A 12,558-nucleotide genomic window follows, 5' to 3' on the forward strand; every position below is an offset into this window, starting at 1 on the left:
TGGAGTAAATTGAGCTTAGGGACAGGGTAAGTTGAGCCGCTTTTTGGTAAGTTGGTGATGGTGTCCTGTGACACTGGGTGATGATGCTGGTAGGTCAAAGTTTAAATCAAGGAAAGCTTATTTCTCTCAAATGTTGAGCACAAATTTGTTTACATCCCTGTTATTGAGCATTTCTCATTTGCCAAGATAATGCATCCACCTGACAGGTGTGGCATATGTTGTTGTTTTAGAGAATTTGGTGGTATGTCCAACCGACCTCACAACCACAGACCACGTGTCCAGGGGACGTTTGGGAGAGCGATTTGTTGATTTGTAAACAGTTTGCCCCATGGTGGCGGTGGGGTTATGATATGGGCAGGCATAAGCTACGGAAAACGAACACAACTGCATTTTACTGATGGCAATTTGAATAGACAGAGATACCGAGATGCAATCCTGAGGCCCATTGTCGTGCCATTCATCCGCCGCCATCACATAATGTTTCAACATGATAATGCACGACCCCATGTCACAAGGATCTGAACACAATTCCTGGAAACTGAAAATGTCCCAGTTCTTCCATGGCCTGCATACTCACCAGATATATCACCCATTGAGCATGTTTGGGATGCTCTGGATCAACGTGTACGACAGCGTGTTCCAGTTCCCACCAATATCCAGCAACTTCGTACAGCCCTTAAAGAAGTGTGGGACAACATTCCACAGGCCACAATCGACAGCTTGATCAACTCTATGCGAAGGAGATGTGTCACGCTGCATGAGGCAAATGGTGGTCACACCAGATACTGACTGGTTTTCTGATCCACGCCCCAACCTTTTTTTTAAGGTATCTGTGACCAACATGCATATCTGTATTCCCAGTCATGTGATATCCATAGATTAAGGCCTAAATAATTTATTTCAATTGACTGATTTCCTTATATGAACTGTAACTCAGTAAAGTCTTTGAAATTGTTGCATGTTGCGTTTATATTTCTGTTCAGTGTACTGTAGATCTCTCTGTTCAATGTAACTTACCCTTCCATTTCTTGACTATTGTTTGATGTGCCAATTCATAAGCAAGTTCTCTGCATTTGAGGCTACTAAGCCCATGAAACTGGTGCACGAGATTCTTGATATGTTTAGCAAGCTCAGACTCCATGTCATCAGATAAGACCTTGTGTGCCTCTGCTACTCTATCATAGTCTCTTTCATACAGGTACACGTTCGTTTTGCTTTTTGTCAATGTGCCTCTTCAGTGTCATTCAGTCTATTTTTTCATCCCTTGTTGCTCCTCGAATGAACTTCTGCCCTTATCTCTGTCTGTTTTTCTTTCTTTCTTTCTTTCTCTCTCTCTCTCTTTATCTCTCTGTCTCTCTCTTTCTCTCAATGTCAAAGGAGTTTTGCGTGTGGTTCTGATTTCTCTGCCTTGTCACTGCCCTCTGGTGGTAGTCGATTGCCATAGCAGACTTGTCAAATGTTGGATCATAGCCAAGTAAGTGCATTCAATTTATGACATGATATTTAATATACAGGATATTCCATCCCTTATAATCCCTAATATAATTTACAAATACAATTTTGATCATAGTAGGACTATCTGCACACCCGATAAGCCCGGATATGCAGGTCCAAAGGACAGTATAAGCATCAAAATGGCATGTATTATTATTTTATAAATGATACATAGTATACGTTTTGTGTATTGTTTCATGTTCATGAAGGGGTCATGGGAATAAACAGTTTGGGATCCCCTGCCATAATAGACCCTAGCAGGGTTGGGGTGAATTCCATTTCAACTCCAGTCAATTCAGGAAGTACACTGGAAGTACAATTCAAATTCCAAATCTCTTCAATGCTTTTCAACGAGGAAAATGTCGAATTGGAATTGGAATTTGGTTTACTTTCTGAAATGACTGGAATTAAAATGGATTTGACCCCAACCCTGCTGCCTAGATCGAATGTGCCAACTTTGAGATACACATTGGGCTTGTTCCCACTAGAGGGCATCATCCTAGAGGACAATAGAATGAGTCCACAGTAACACAAGAAAGAATCTTAAGCATTTCAATAAAATACGACATATATTTTATTTACAAAACAAGTCTGTATTTATTTTACAAAATTATTCAAAATGTACAGCACAATTTCAATGAAAGCGATTTTTGTCATTAAGTGTAGAGAAGGTGAACATGAAATTAAATGTACTTTTTCAGTCTTGGTAGAGGAGGGATCTCATGAGTAGTTTTAGCGAATATGGTGGATAAATGAAGATGGTTCACTCAGGCTGTTTACCATCGAAAATAAATAGGCAGTTCCAGTCTACTTAACTGGGTGTGTCTACCATAGCCACCAATGCAATAGCAGCTGGGTCTGGTCTACTTCCTTCATTGAACCAGAAAAAAAACAGCAAGTGGGGTGTCTCACTTCCTCTTTACATCTCTGGTTTTAGTTTGGCTTCAGTGTCTGCCAACATCTTCAAAAGACTGTTGTAAACACCAAAGCAACAGCGGAGAAATGCATAGACGTTATGTTGGAGCCTTGCAGTCTATCTATGAAGCAGTCCTTCACTTTTACATTAGAAAGTGCAACTAGAAGAAAAACTGAAACGTTTGTCTAGTTTGAGGTTCAATTCTGAAGGGGTTCAATTCTGAGGTTAAAGGGGTTAAATTTTGAGGTTAAATTCTGAAGAGAGGCCTACCAGTATTTTTTAAAAAGCTTTTTTTTTTTTTAAGAAAAAAAAGGACAATATATACTCAGGTTTTAAAACTCAGGTTCGTTTTAGAACAATTGAGGTTGAGATTTTTGAGGTGACATGTCTACGAATGACACGTGACATAGTATTTTGCTATGGAAACCAGTCAACTTCCAACAGCCAGTAACCATGCCCTCTAGGTCATAAAGCTGTTATGCAAACAACAACGTCTGTTTGATACGTTACCTATTTGCTTTTGAACAGACGAGAAACTTAGCAACACCAGTAAAGTACACATTCTGTACCGTACAATGACTGTACAGTGTAACACGCATGACCTGAAACTCCCCCTGTTCCTATGACCTGTTGAATATTTAAAATCGGAGATGACTAATAGCACCTTATTAAAAGTAGTCTGTTTATGTATTCATGGCCTAGGTAGGATGCAGACAGACAGGGGAGAATCAGGTGTCCCATTCTTCCACTGCTCCACTGATTATAGATGGAAGAGACAGAGAGGGTGTGATACTAAGATGCATACAAAGACTCTCAGTCAGTCCCAGATTTCTAGGGAATATAGAACAGAGATCTCTGACTGGATTGACACAAAATGAAATGGACCGTGTGAAATGGTGAGACCAGTGTTTGAGGGAGAGGCAGAGAAAGTCTTCTGTGTTTGAGTGTGCACAAATTAGTTTGATAGAGAAAGACATGACGTTTTGGTGTGTTTGCATGTGTGTATGTGAACTCCTTTCCCAGCTCAGAGTTTCTCGTCGCTAGGCTCGTGACCAGGGAACAGATGGGGAGTTTCTGCTAACGTGGCCCTGATCTTCTTCTTCTCTTTAAAACGTCCTGAGTGGGACACTTTGACATGGCGTCCCTTGGTGGCCGTCTTATCCACTATCCTCTCCAGACGGGCGTTCAATTGGCTGTCCTCTGTGGCGCCCTCTACTGGCCCGGGGGCTCCACTGTGGGGTGTGGTATTGCTGCCGTACTCCGCTGGGATCTCGTACAGAACCTTGGGCTCCGACTTCTTCTTACGTAGGAAGGTGAGCTTCCACCAGCCAGGCGATGGGTCAGCCATGACCACACACACACGCAGAGAGGAGGGAGAGCGGGATGGAAGAATGGAGGGGCCTTGGGTTGATGTAGGGAGAGAAAGAGCGAGAGAAGTTTAGTAATGCTTTAGTTAATAACTGTAGCTTTACAGCTCCACAATGTTTACAATGAAGATGGATCAGACATGAGTCATGAACTCTCAGAGAGAAGAGTGATTTACGTAAATTCCCCTACAACTCCCTTCCCATTCACCATTCAAACTCCTGCCACACCTCTTACCCTAAGCCCTAACCACAGTAACCTGACTCTAAAAACCGCCCAGCTCAGATCGATCTGTGTCAGATATATCCGTGTCAGGGGGAACGGACTGACCCCTCCTGAATATTTCAGGGGAACTCAATAGGCACCATATGGTGGAGGGATGACAGGGCACCGCTGGTGATTGGGTTACTCCTAGTGTGTGTTGGCCAAGCTAAACGTGTCGGCTGCTAATAGCGCCTCATATTTCAGCCAAACCCTTTCTAGGATGAGATAACACTCACGGGTTGCCCAATCTCTCGTGCTGAGGTGCTGCTCTTTGAATCGCAAGCGCCGCGCTACCATTGTCACTACTTCCGCCGCTACTACTGCCATTGTCAATCCCTCTACCATTGTTGCCACCACTATCACAATAAATATGACTACTACTACTACAACAACGACTACTGCTAACGCAAACCTGAGTGTAGGTTTAGTTCCATTCGGATGCAGTCATTTCTGGTAATTAATTGACTTATTCTTTCAGCTAAAATTCCTCTGGCCTGGGTTCAAAACGAACCACTCATTAGAGTAATTCATTCAACCGGGAGTTTCTGTTTAGTGTTTCACTTCAACGGCAGTTTCCCTGTACTTCTAGAGAGAGAGAAGTACCCTAGTGAAAAGCTTTTTAAATTCCAGGTAAACCGTTCTGCAAACAAATATCAAAGGGACTTCCAGAAATCATGTGTTCTGTAGTGTGTCGGTGCAGTTTAAGTGCTCCTGCTCTGACTGTAACAGTCGTGGGAGAGTTTGGCTGTTCATTGTGTAATACAGGCAGAGCAGGTTGTATTGTCTGTCCTGTGGGTTTCTACACAAGTACATCTTCCCACATAAGCAAACATGTACTGATTTACCAGCACACATACTATAGCAATACAAACAGACATTTAGAATATAAAGACCAGATTAACTATGTGATGTGCAGACAAAGGCGAACACAGGCATGCAGGCGGAGGGAACACACATGTAGCAAACACATGTAGCAAACGTAAAAATAGACACGTGAACACACGCACACTACTCTGCCCTCGCTGCATACAGATAAAGCCTCGGCTTTGTGCCACTCTCCCCCCAGAAGAAGAGAATAGGCCATTACCCACCGGTCGCCTAGCAACGTGGTGGAAATTTCCATAGAATATGCTAATGTACTTTTGGTGATCTGTTTGGGTGCTGGTGACTTTTGGCCTGATAGCTGAGGGTTGGGTTTTGGTCTATAGATGAGCAAACAGAAGCCAAGACTGCTTTTTTTTTCTCTCTCATGACAAAACAGCGGCCAACATGTTAATGTTTGAGTTCCTTTGACTGGTTTCCTGCCAGGGTGAAACGTTCAGAGGCAAAGTTAGTCTGGGCATCTTTTTATCTGCCTCAGCATAATAGTCTGTCTAAGATATGTCTGGTCCAATATCTGTCTTTATGTGCGATCATTTCTTGGTGACAGTTTATTTTTTACTTGTCAATTGTTATTCAACCTAACATATTTGTAATGCTAAATTGTTTATCTTAGTTTACTAATACATGTGTCAGTCACCTGCCTTTGTAGTACTGCCCGATTTGTGGTTGGTTATCGAGCAGTCAAAGTGCAACCCATTTTATGACCCTTCTTAAGCGGGTTTCCTTATTAGTTCTATTGCCCATTGGAATGCCAGTCAGTCGGTGACATTCAACACAGCTCATTCTCAGGTCATCAACCCTGTCTGTCTCTCCGTCACTCCGTCCACCTCTTGTCCTTTAGCCATCAGTAACCTAGATTTCCCATTTCACACCCTCCTTCAGAGCAGAACATCGGTCAAGTTGCTGGACCACGTCCTAGACTAGTCGTTGGCACAGCCAGTTGTCCAGGTCAGCAGACCAAAGGTAACTTCCAGTAAAGTTCCAAGTGCTGAGTTAGTTTACATGATGTCACGAGGAATTCAATAAGGAAACATGAAATCTCAATTTTAGAGAGTCATTCATTTTATGGCTGTGTTGCGTGACTATTTGGAATGGCCAAAGGCAATCCCTTCAAGGTAATAAGGATATAATGTCCATGTTGCTCATCCAGAAAATCAATCAAACCAACAAAATCACCCCGTTATTATTCTTTCTGAAAGAAAGTATATCACCGGTACGTCACAGGTAGTAAACCTGCGCTTAGAGCCCAGATGTCTCGTGAGACCATATCACCGTACACTCTGTAGCAACCCTTCCAGTCATGTGGAGAGTCTACACTACGGTAAACATCCACCTGTGTGTGCAGACTGGGGTTAACGCCACTGACAGGGAAGTCCCCTTTGGTGATAACTGTCTGCGATTAAAGCCGATGGCTCCGTTCCCATGCTAACGTCAGACTCTTATCTGAGAATTCGCACATCGAATATTTTTACGAAATGTGGAGCACGGTCAAATGTGAGGGGAAAGTCCCTTCAAATTACGACCTCACTTCTCATGCATCTGTCAAACTATTGCATTAAGCAGGCTTTGACGCAACAGTGGCCAACATGCTGGCTATTAGGGCTGTGGTCATTCCCTCGAAGGATGTACTATATGTGTTTTGGTATACGTCACAATTGGTGCCGTGACTAAGATCATACAGCTGACAATTATAAGCGAAGAGTAGGATGTCAAGGCGAGTCACACAAATGATGGTGTCACGTTGGTATTTGACAGCCGACGTAGCTAGCGAGAGCCTGGTATTGAATGCACACAAATGTAGACACATATGCATATGGTCACCAAGGCACAGTGCAATCAGTTAGTGTGCTAACAGCTTAGTGTTTACCCAGTGTGTGTGTGTGTGTGGTCAAAAGGCTCAGTGTTCAAAGGTCCTTATTACTAACTGGTACGAGGGGCCCAAGGAAGCCTGTTCTGTCTGAAGTCCACTTTCTGTCAGTTGAAGAGGTAATCATCTGAATTAGGTATGATACGGGAAGAGGGTAGTAAGCACGACATTTCACGTTGTGGAGAAAGATACAACTAGCTCTTACATTTTGATCGTCAATATTTCGTCATTACAATCTTGCTATACATCTGGCATAATGTTGTACATTGTCAAGGCACAGTTTAGGGTGTGTGTGTGTGTGTGTGTGTGTGTGTGTGTGTGTGTGTGTGTGTGTGTGTGTGTGTGTGTGTGTGTGTGTCCACAAGAATAGTAAACAAACAAAAATTTGACCAACTGGGGACATTTTTTTGGTCCCCACAAGCTTAAATGCGGGGTTAGAGTTAGGGTTAGGATTAGGAGCTAGGTTTAGTTTTAGGGTTAGGGTTAGGAGCTAGGGCTAGGGTTAGGGTTACGGTTAGGGTTAGGGTTAGGGTTACGGTGATGGTACGGTTAGCGTTAGGTTAAGGGACAGGGAGAACAGGATTTTGAATGGGACTGAATTGTGTGTCCCCACAAGGTTAGTTGTACAAGACTGTGTGTGTGTGTGTGTGTGTGTGTGTGTGTGTGTGTGTGTGTGTGTGTGTGTGTGTGTGTGTGTGTGTGTGTGTGTGTGTGTTTGTGCGCAATAACCTCACCTGTATATATGTAGAGATCTGGAGACGACCTTCCTCCCAAAGCTTAATAGTTTATGGGAGAAACCCTGCTAGGAAAGACCAATTTATCGACTCAAATATCAGATCATTGCCACTCCAAAATCCTCTTCCACTCTTATCCTTTTACTGCTATCCTTCCCTTCGTCTTCTTCGTCCTCCCTTGTACAGTCTATTCTCTCTGTCTCTCTCTCTGTCTCTCGCTCTCTGGTAGTCAGGTGTAGAGCTACAGGTGCAACCTTCGTCCCTCCTCCTGTCACACAGATACACACTCAGCTGAGTGGAGCACGACAGACTCCGCCCACTGGGACTTGGGTAAACACAACTAGGGCGACAGCGAGGTGAGGGAAGAGCGTAGATGGACGCTCGATAGATCCGCTCGACGTATTACATGTTCTGCCAAATCACTCTGGCAACACTTTCGCCGTGTCTGCAATGCAAATGCACTAGTCGGACGGGAGGCTTGCAACTATGTAAAGCCTTGCAGAGGTCAGAGTGAACATGACTTTATGGTTATAGATCTGCCCGCCAGTAGATGTCATGTTGTATTCATGTTGATTTTCATCATGCCCGGCGGTACGGTTTTGAATCGCTCCCTTGGAAGTAGCACGTTGGTTAGTACGTAACCAAACGGCTTAGCCCTGGGATGCATGCAGGAAGTCCATCTCCGTGGCTTCGGTTTTTATTGACCTTCATTGTTGGGCGTCAGCGTGTCGTTTAGACGCACTTGGATACATAAACCACATGTGTGCCAATATTACACTCCTGAATATACAACAGCACAGATTCAGACACACACAAACACCTACAATGACGGGGCAAAAAAAAAAAATGTCTGTATATTTATTCAAAGGGTAAGACAGCAGAAGTCTCGTACAACCCTCTTCAACCCACTGGCAATATCCAGGTTCAGGGAAAGCGAAACCGACGCAGACACAAACGTCAACTACCCGATAAAGCAATCTCCAAGACAGCTTGTGATAAGCCTTGAAACTGGCCGATCACATGTTTCAGTTGAAAACAACCTTCAGACCCAAAATGGCTGCCATAAAACCAAAGAGGCCTACATAACCCAGCTCATCTCTCGCTTTAGATTGGTCCTGTCCCCACAAGTCTAGATAGCGTGGTTCCTTGTGTCCAGCTCCAAGTAGTCAACCATCTGTTTGCTAAGGCCCATAAACCTATGATCATGTGATAAGTGTCTCTAGAAGGGCGATGTGGACAATTGACACAATCAAGGCGTGCCTTTTGGGTGAAAGTGACTTTCCCTGGAGCAACATGGGACAGTCGGCACGTACAGTTTTTCTGACTACCTACATTACGTAGACTACAACTTGAACTGACGCAGATATGAACCCATTGTCCAATATCATAATATCATGTTATGACTATCTGAACTCCATAATAATGATAATAATACATGTATTTCATATAGCGCTATGAGAAATTTAAAAGATCAGATTGAAGAGGGAGGAAATTACCTGAGCAGCGCCCCTCTCCTATCAATCTCTGCCACGGGCACATCATGCAAAACTTCCAACAATGCCATCCTTAGATCTCAAGCACATCTCAGCTTCATATCAGTTTGCATATTCTGGGCAGAAGCGGTCATGTGAGATTGGATCTGGTGATGAGCTCTGAGTTGGGATAAGAGCCACTGCTTTATAGTGAGACCTATGGGCAAGCTTGACAGCACAGTACAGTGAAAAAGCATTATAGTTCAGGCAGGCTTATAAACCTTATTTAAAAGGCTAAGGCCATTTTTATCAGCACAGCACGTGCATCCTTCCCTCGCTCCCTCCCTCCCTCGCTCCCTCCCTGCCTCCCTTTGTCTGATCTGATCTCTCTCTTTCTCTCTCTCTCTGTCTCTCCCTCTCCCTCTCCCTCTCCCTCTCCCTCTCCCCCCCTTTCTGGGACAGGCTGTGTGTGTGTGTGTGTCTCAGCATGAGTGTTTTATTGGCAGATGCCTGGCAGATGCCTGAACAACAAACACAATTGAGAAGGGACACACCATCCAACACCCAACAACGCTATCTTTTACCAGCACTGCACAAGAGTTCACATGGTTCTACACAGTATATAGCCACGCTATTGTTATTTTATTGTGTTACTTTTTATTTTATTTTTTACTGGGGCTTGTTGTACCACGACTGAAATGACTGATGTCAGGAGAAGAGCCAGGTTGAATATTTTTTACTTTCGTTTTTTTTAGTCAATATTTTCTTAACTCTATTGAACTGCATTGTTGGTTAAGGGCTTTGCAAGTAAGCATTTCACGGTAAGGTCTACACCAACATTTGATTTGATTTGAACTTCAAGGTGACAGGGACCTTGGACAGACAGCAGCACGTGGCCCTACAAATGTAGCCTTGTTTCTGACGGTCGATTACAGAAAGCACCGAACATTTCTGCTCTGGTCTGTACCTGGGTGGGGAAAATGGGAGTGAACTTTACCTCTTACGACTGGGTCCTAGTTACTGATATTGATTTGGTTTACTTGGTGGATGACAACAAAAAAGTAGACACCAAATCATTCACTTGAGAGAAGATCGGATTAAATATCATTCGTGATCAACAGTAATGTTACCTTACATCGATGGCAATTTGACATGACTGTTCGCTGATACTTGATGATCAACTCTATGCGAAAAATTTGTTAAACGAACGAACGAAACGCTCATTCAAAGCAGGTACCCCGTACAGAACTGTAGCGACGTAGATAAGCAAATACGTCCCCGGCATCAATCACAACTGGCTCGGAGATAAAGGAAAGCCGTGCCACGAGCCAAATAGAAGATTCTTTCCTGTCAAACTGATTCTACGTACAGTATAATCTCCCTGCCAATCTACTAGAGAAACTGGCACTGTCACATCCTACTGTAAAGGCATGTCAATACAATATGCACTGTGTTTTACCCAGATGTCATTCTTGTCGTTTCGTGTGTGTGCTTTACCCAGATGTCATTCTTGTCGTTTCGTGTGTGTGAGTGTCTGTAGTGTTTGGATGTTGGTATGTTGTTGGTTATGCATGTGTTGTGTTGTTAGGTGTTGTCTGCCAGTAATCAGCCAGTGGGTATAAATTGTTTATTGAGTTGAAGTGGTTTTTGCAACAGCACCTCCTTGTGGACAGAGACTAGAAATGCACATACACCCAATGACAGGAGAGACATGCAAGGATTCCATCACCTTGGCCACCCCCCCCAAAAAGCTATGTGACATCTCAAAGAAAAACTGTGATAGTGTCCTCTTTATAATCTACTACTGATGCCGGATCAGGCATTTGGGTCAAATATTTCCTTAAAAAAATAAAGACTATCAAATAGCATGTCACCTGATGTAGTACTCACATTACCCAGCAGAGGGCATCCAACCAGCATTGTACATGACATCACTGGGCACTGCTGGGCTCTCTGACATCAAACACAGGGCTGGCAGTCTGCCATGGCAGTAACTTCACTCGTGCTGTCCTGCTGGTGGCAGACCTCTAAAGCAATTAGGCCACCCTGCTCTCTGGCACTAGGAAACCTCCATGGCACTAGGAAACCTCCATGGCACCTCGGTGCTGCTCTCCCATGTGGCACGTTGGCTGTGGGTCCACTGGGTCAGTCTAGCACAGCTAGAAACTCTGGGTCCTTGCTCCAAGTCCTGAGGAGCGTCCGACAGACTTACAGACTACAGTCCACTGGTTGCTAGTGGGGATTGTTGTACCATGACGCCACTGAAATGACTGATGTCAGGAGAAGAACCAGGTTGAATATGTTGGGGGGTGTTTTTTTTAAACTTACCAATAGCTGTTGTCTACGCACATGAGATGGTTGACGTTGTAAGGGAGTCCTAAGTAACACTGCCACCCTGTGGTCTCATCCTATCATTGCAGGGAAGATGATCAGATGGGCACAACGGTTTGAACTTTTTTTTGTAGTCTTTGTTTGCGGTAGTATGGTGATAGGACACCAGGTGGCAGTAGAGCATATTGACACTCATTATTTACAGTCAAAACCTCGTGATTTCATAATAACAATTGAGAATGTTCTGTATATTTTAGGATTCAGCCACACAGTTTATAAATACAGTATTCTACTCAATCAGAGGAACGAGCAGTGAAGAACAATGGGTGGATCATTGGTAGAATAATGAAGAGGGAGAGTGGAGGAAAGACGAGAGGGAGAGTGATGTTTATTTATTTTCCCTTTTTCACTATTTGCACATAGTTACAGCACTGTTATAGCCACAATATGACATTTGAAATGTCTCTATTCCTTTTGAACTTTTGTGAGTGTAATGTTTACTGTCAATTTTTGATTATTTATTTCAGTTTTGTTTATAATCAATTTCACTTGCTTTGGCAATGTAAACGTATGTTTCCCATTCCAATAAATCCCTTTGAATTGAGAGAGAGCGAGAGAGAGAGAGAGAGAGGTGCTCTGTAAATGTGATTCTGAAGGAGGGCTGTCCCCTTAAGCACAAGGTAGCCCCCCTTCACTCTCCTCTCTCGCTCTCCTTCCCCTCTCTCGTCTCGCGTGCGACTCCATTTTAATTTCACAGCAGAGAGAGCTTAACTCATGGCAGTGGGGACCCCCGGCCACACCCCCCTCTCTCTCTCTCTCTCTCTTTGTCAAGCAGGACACTCAAAGCACCATTGCATCCTCCTGCTTCCCTCCATCCCTCTATCCCTCCTTCCCTCTCTTCATGCCCACCCCATCACTCCAGAACCTCGTTACCGAGGGCGGCGGAGGAGGCACAGTGAGTGATGGGAGCCATCCATTAGAACCCCACCACCAGCCTCAGTCCTACACACATACCTGACCCACAAATACACACCCACCCACAACCCAAACACACATGTATGCATACACACACTCACAACAACCACCTCAAACACGCAAGCACTCTCACCCTCTTCCCTCACCCCGGCCATGTCTTCAAAATGCATGGGTGTAACAGATTAGCTGTAACCCGTGCTTTAATGGCCACTTCCTCTCCAGTCAGGTCCAATATGCACCAGCGTTACAGGTTACAAT

At 44.0% G+C, this 12,558-nt stretch overlaps 1 protein-coding gene across 2 annotated transcripts; it reads right to left on the reverse strand.

Moving 5' to 3' along the window:
• Positions 1 to 2,061: 2,061 nt before the first annotated feature.
• Positions 2,062 to 11,279, reverse strand: LOC139565186 (proline-rich protein 15-like protein A). Of its 2 annotated transcripts, none has more exons than XM_071385335.1 (2): positions 10,885 to 11,279; positions 2,062 to 3,811 (listed from the first exon to the last, which is right to left on the reverse strand). In XM_071385335.1, exon 2 carries the CDS (start codon positions 3,756 to 3,758, stop codon positions 3,435 to 3,437), a length of 324 nt encoding a protein of 107 aa, XP_071241436.1. In that variant the 5' UTR covers positions 3,759 to 3,811; positions 10,885 to 11,279; the 3' UTR covers positions 2,062 to 3,434. The 2 variants fall into 2 exon arrangements, with proteins under 2 accessions (XP_071241436.1, XP_071241435.1); XM_071385334.1 differs by lacking the exon at positions 10,885 to 11,279 and adding an exon at positions 7,523 to 7,794.
• Between the last annotated feature and the right edge of the window lie 1,279 nt (positions 11,280 to 12,558).

Source organism: Salvelinus alpinus, chromosome 36 (genome assembly GCF_045679555.1).
Source record: "Salvelinus alpinus chromosome 36, SLU_Salpinus.1, whole genome shotgun sequence".
Classification (NCBI taxonomy): Eukaryota; Metazoa; Chordata; class Actinopteri; order Salmoniformes; family Salmonidae; genus Salvelinus; species Salvelinus alpinus.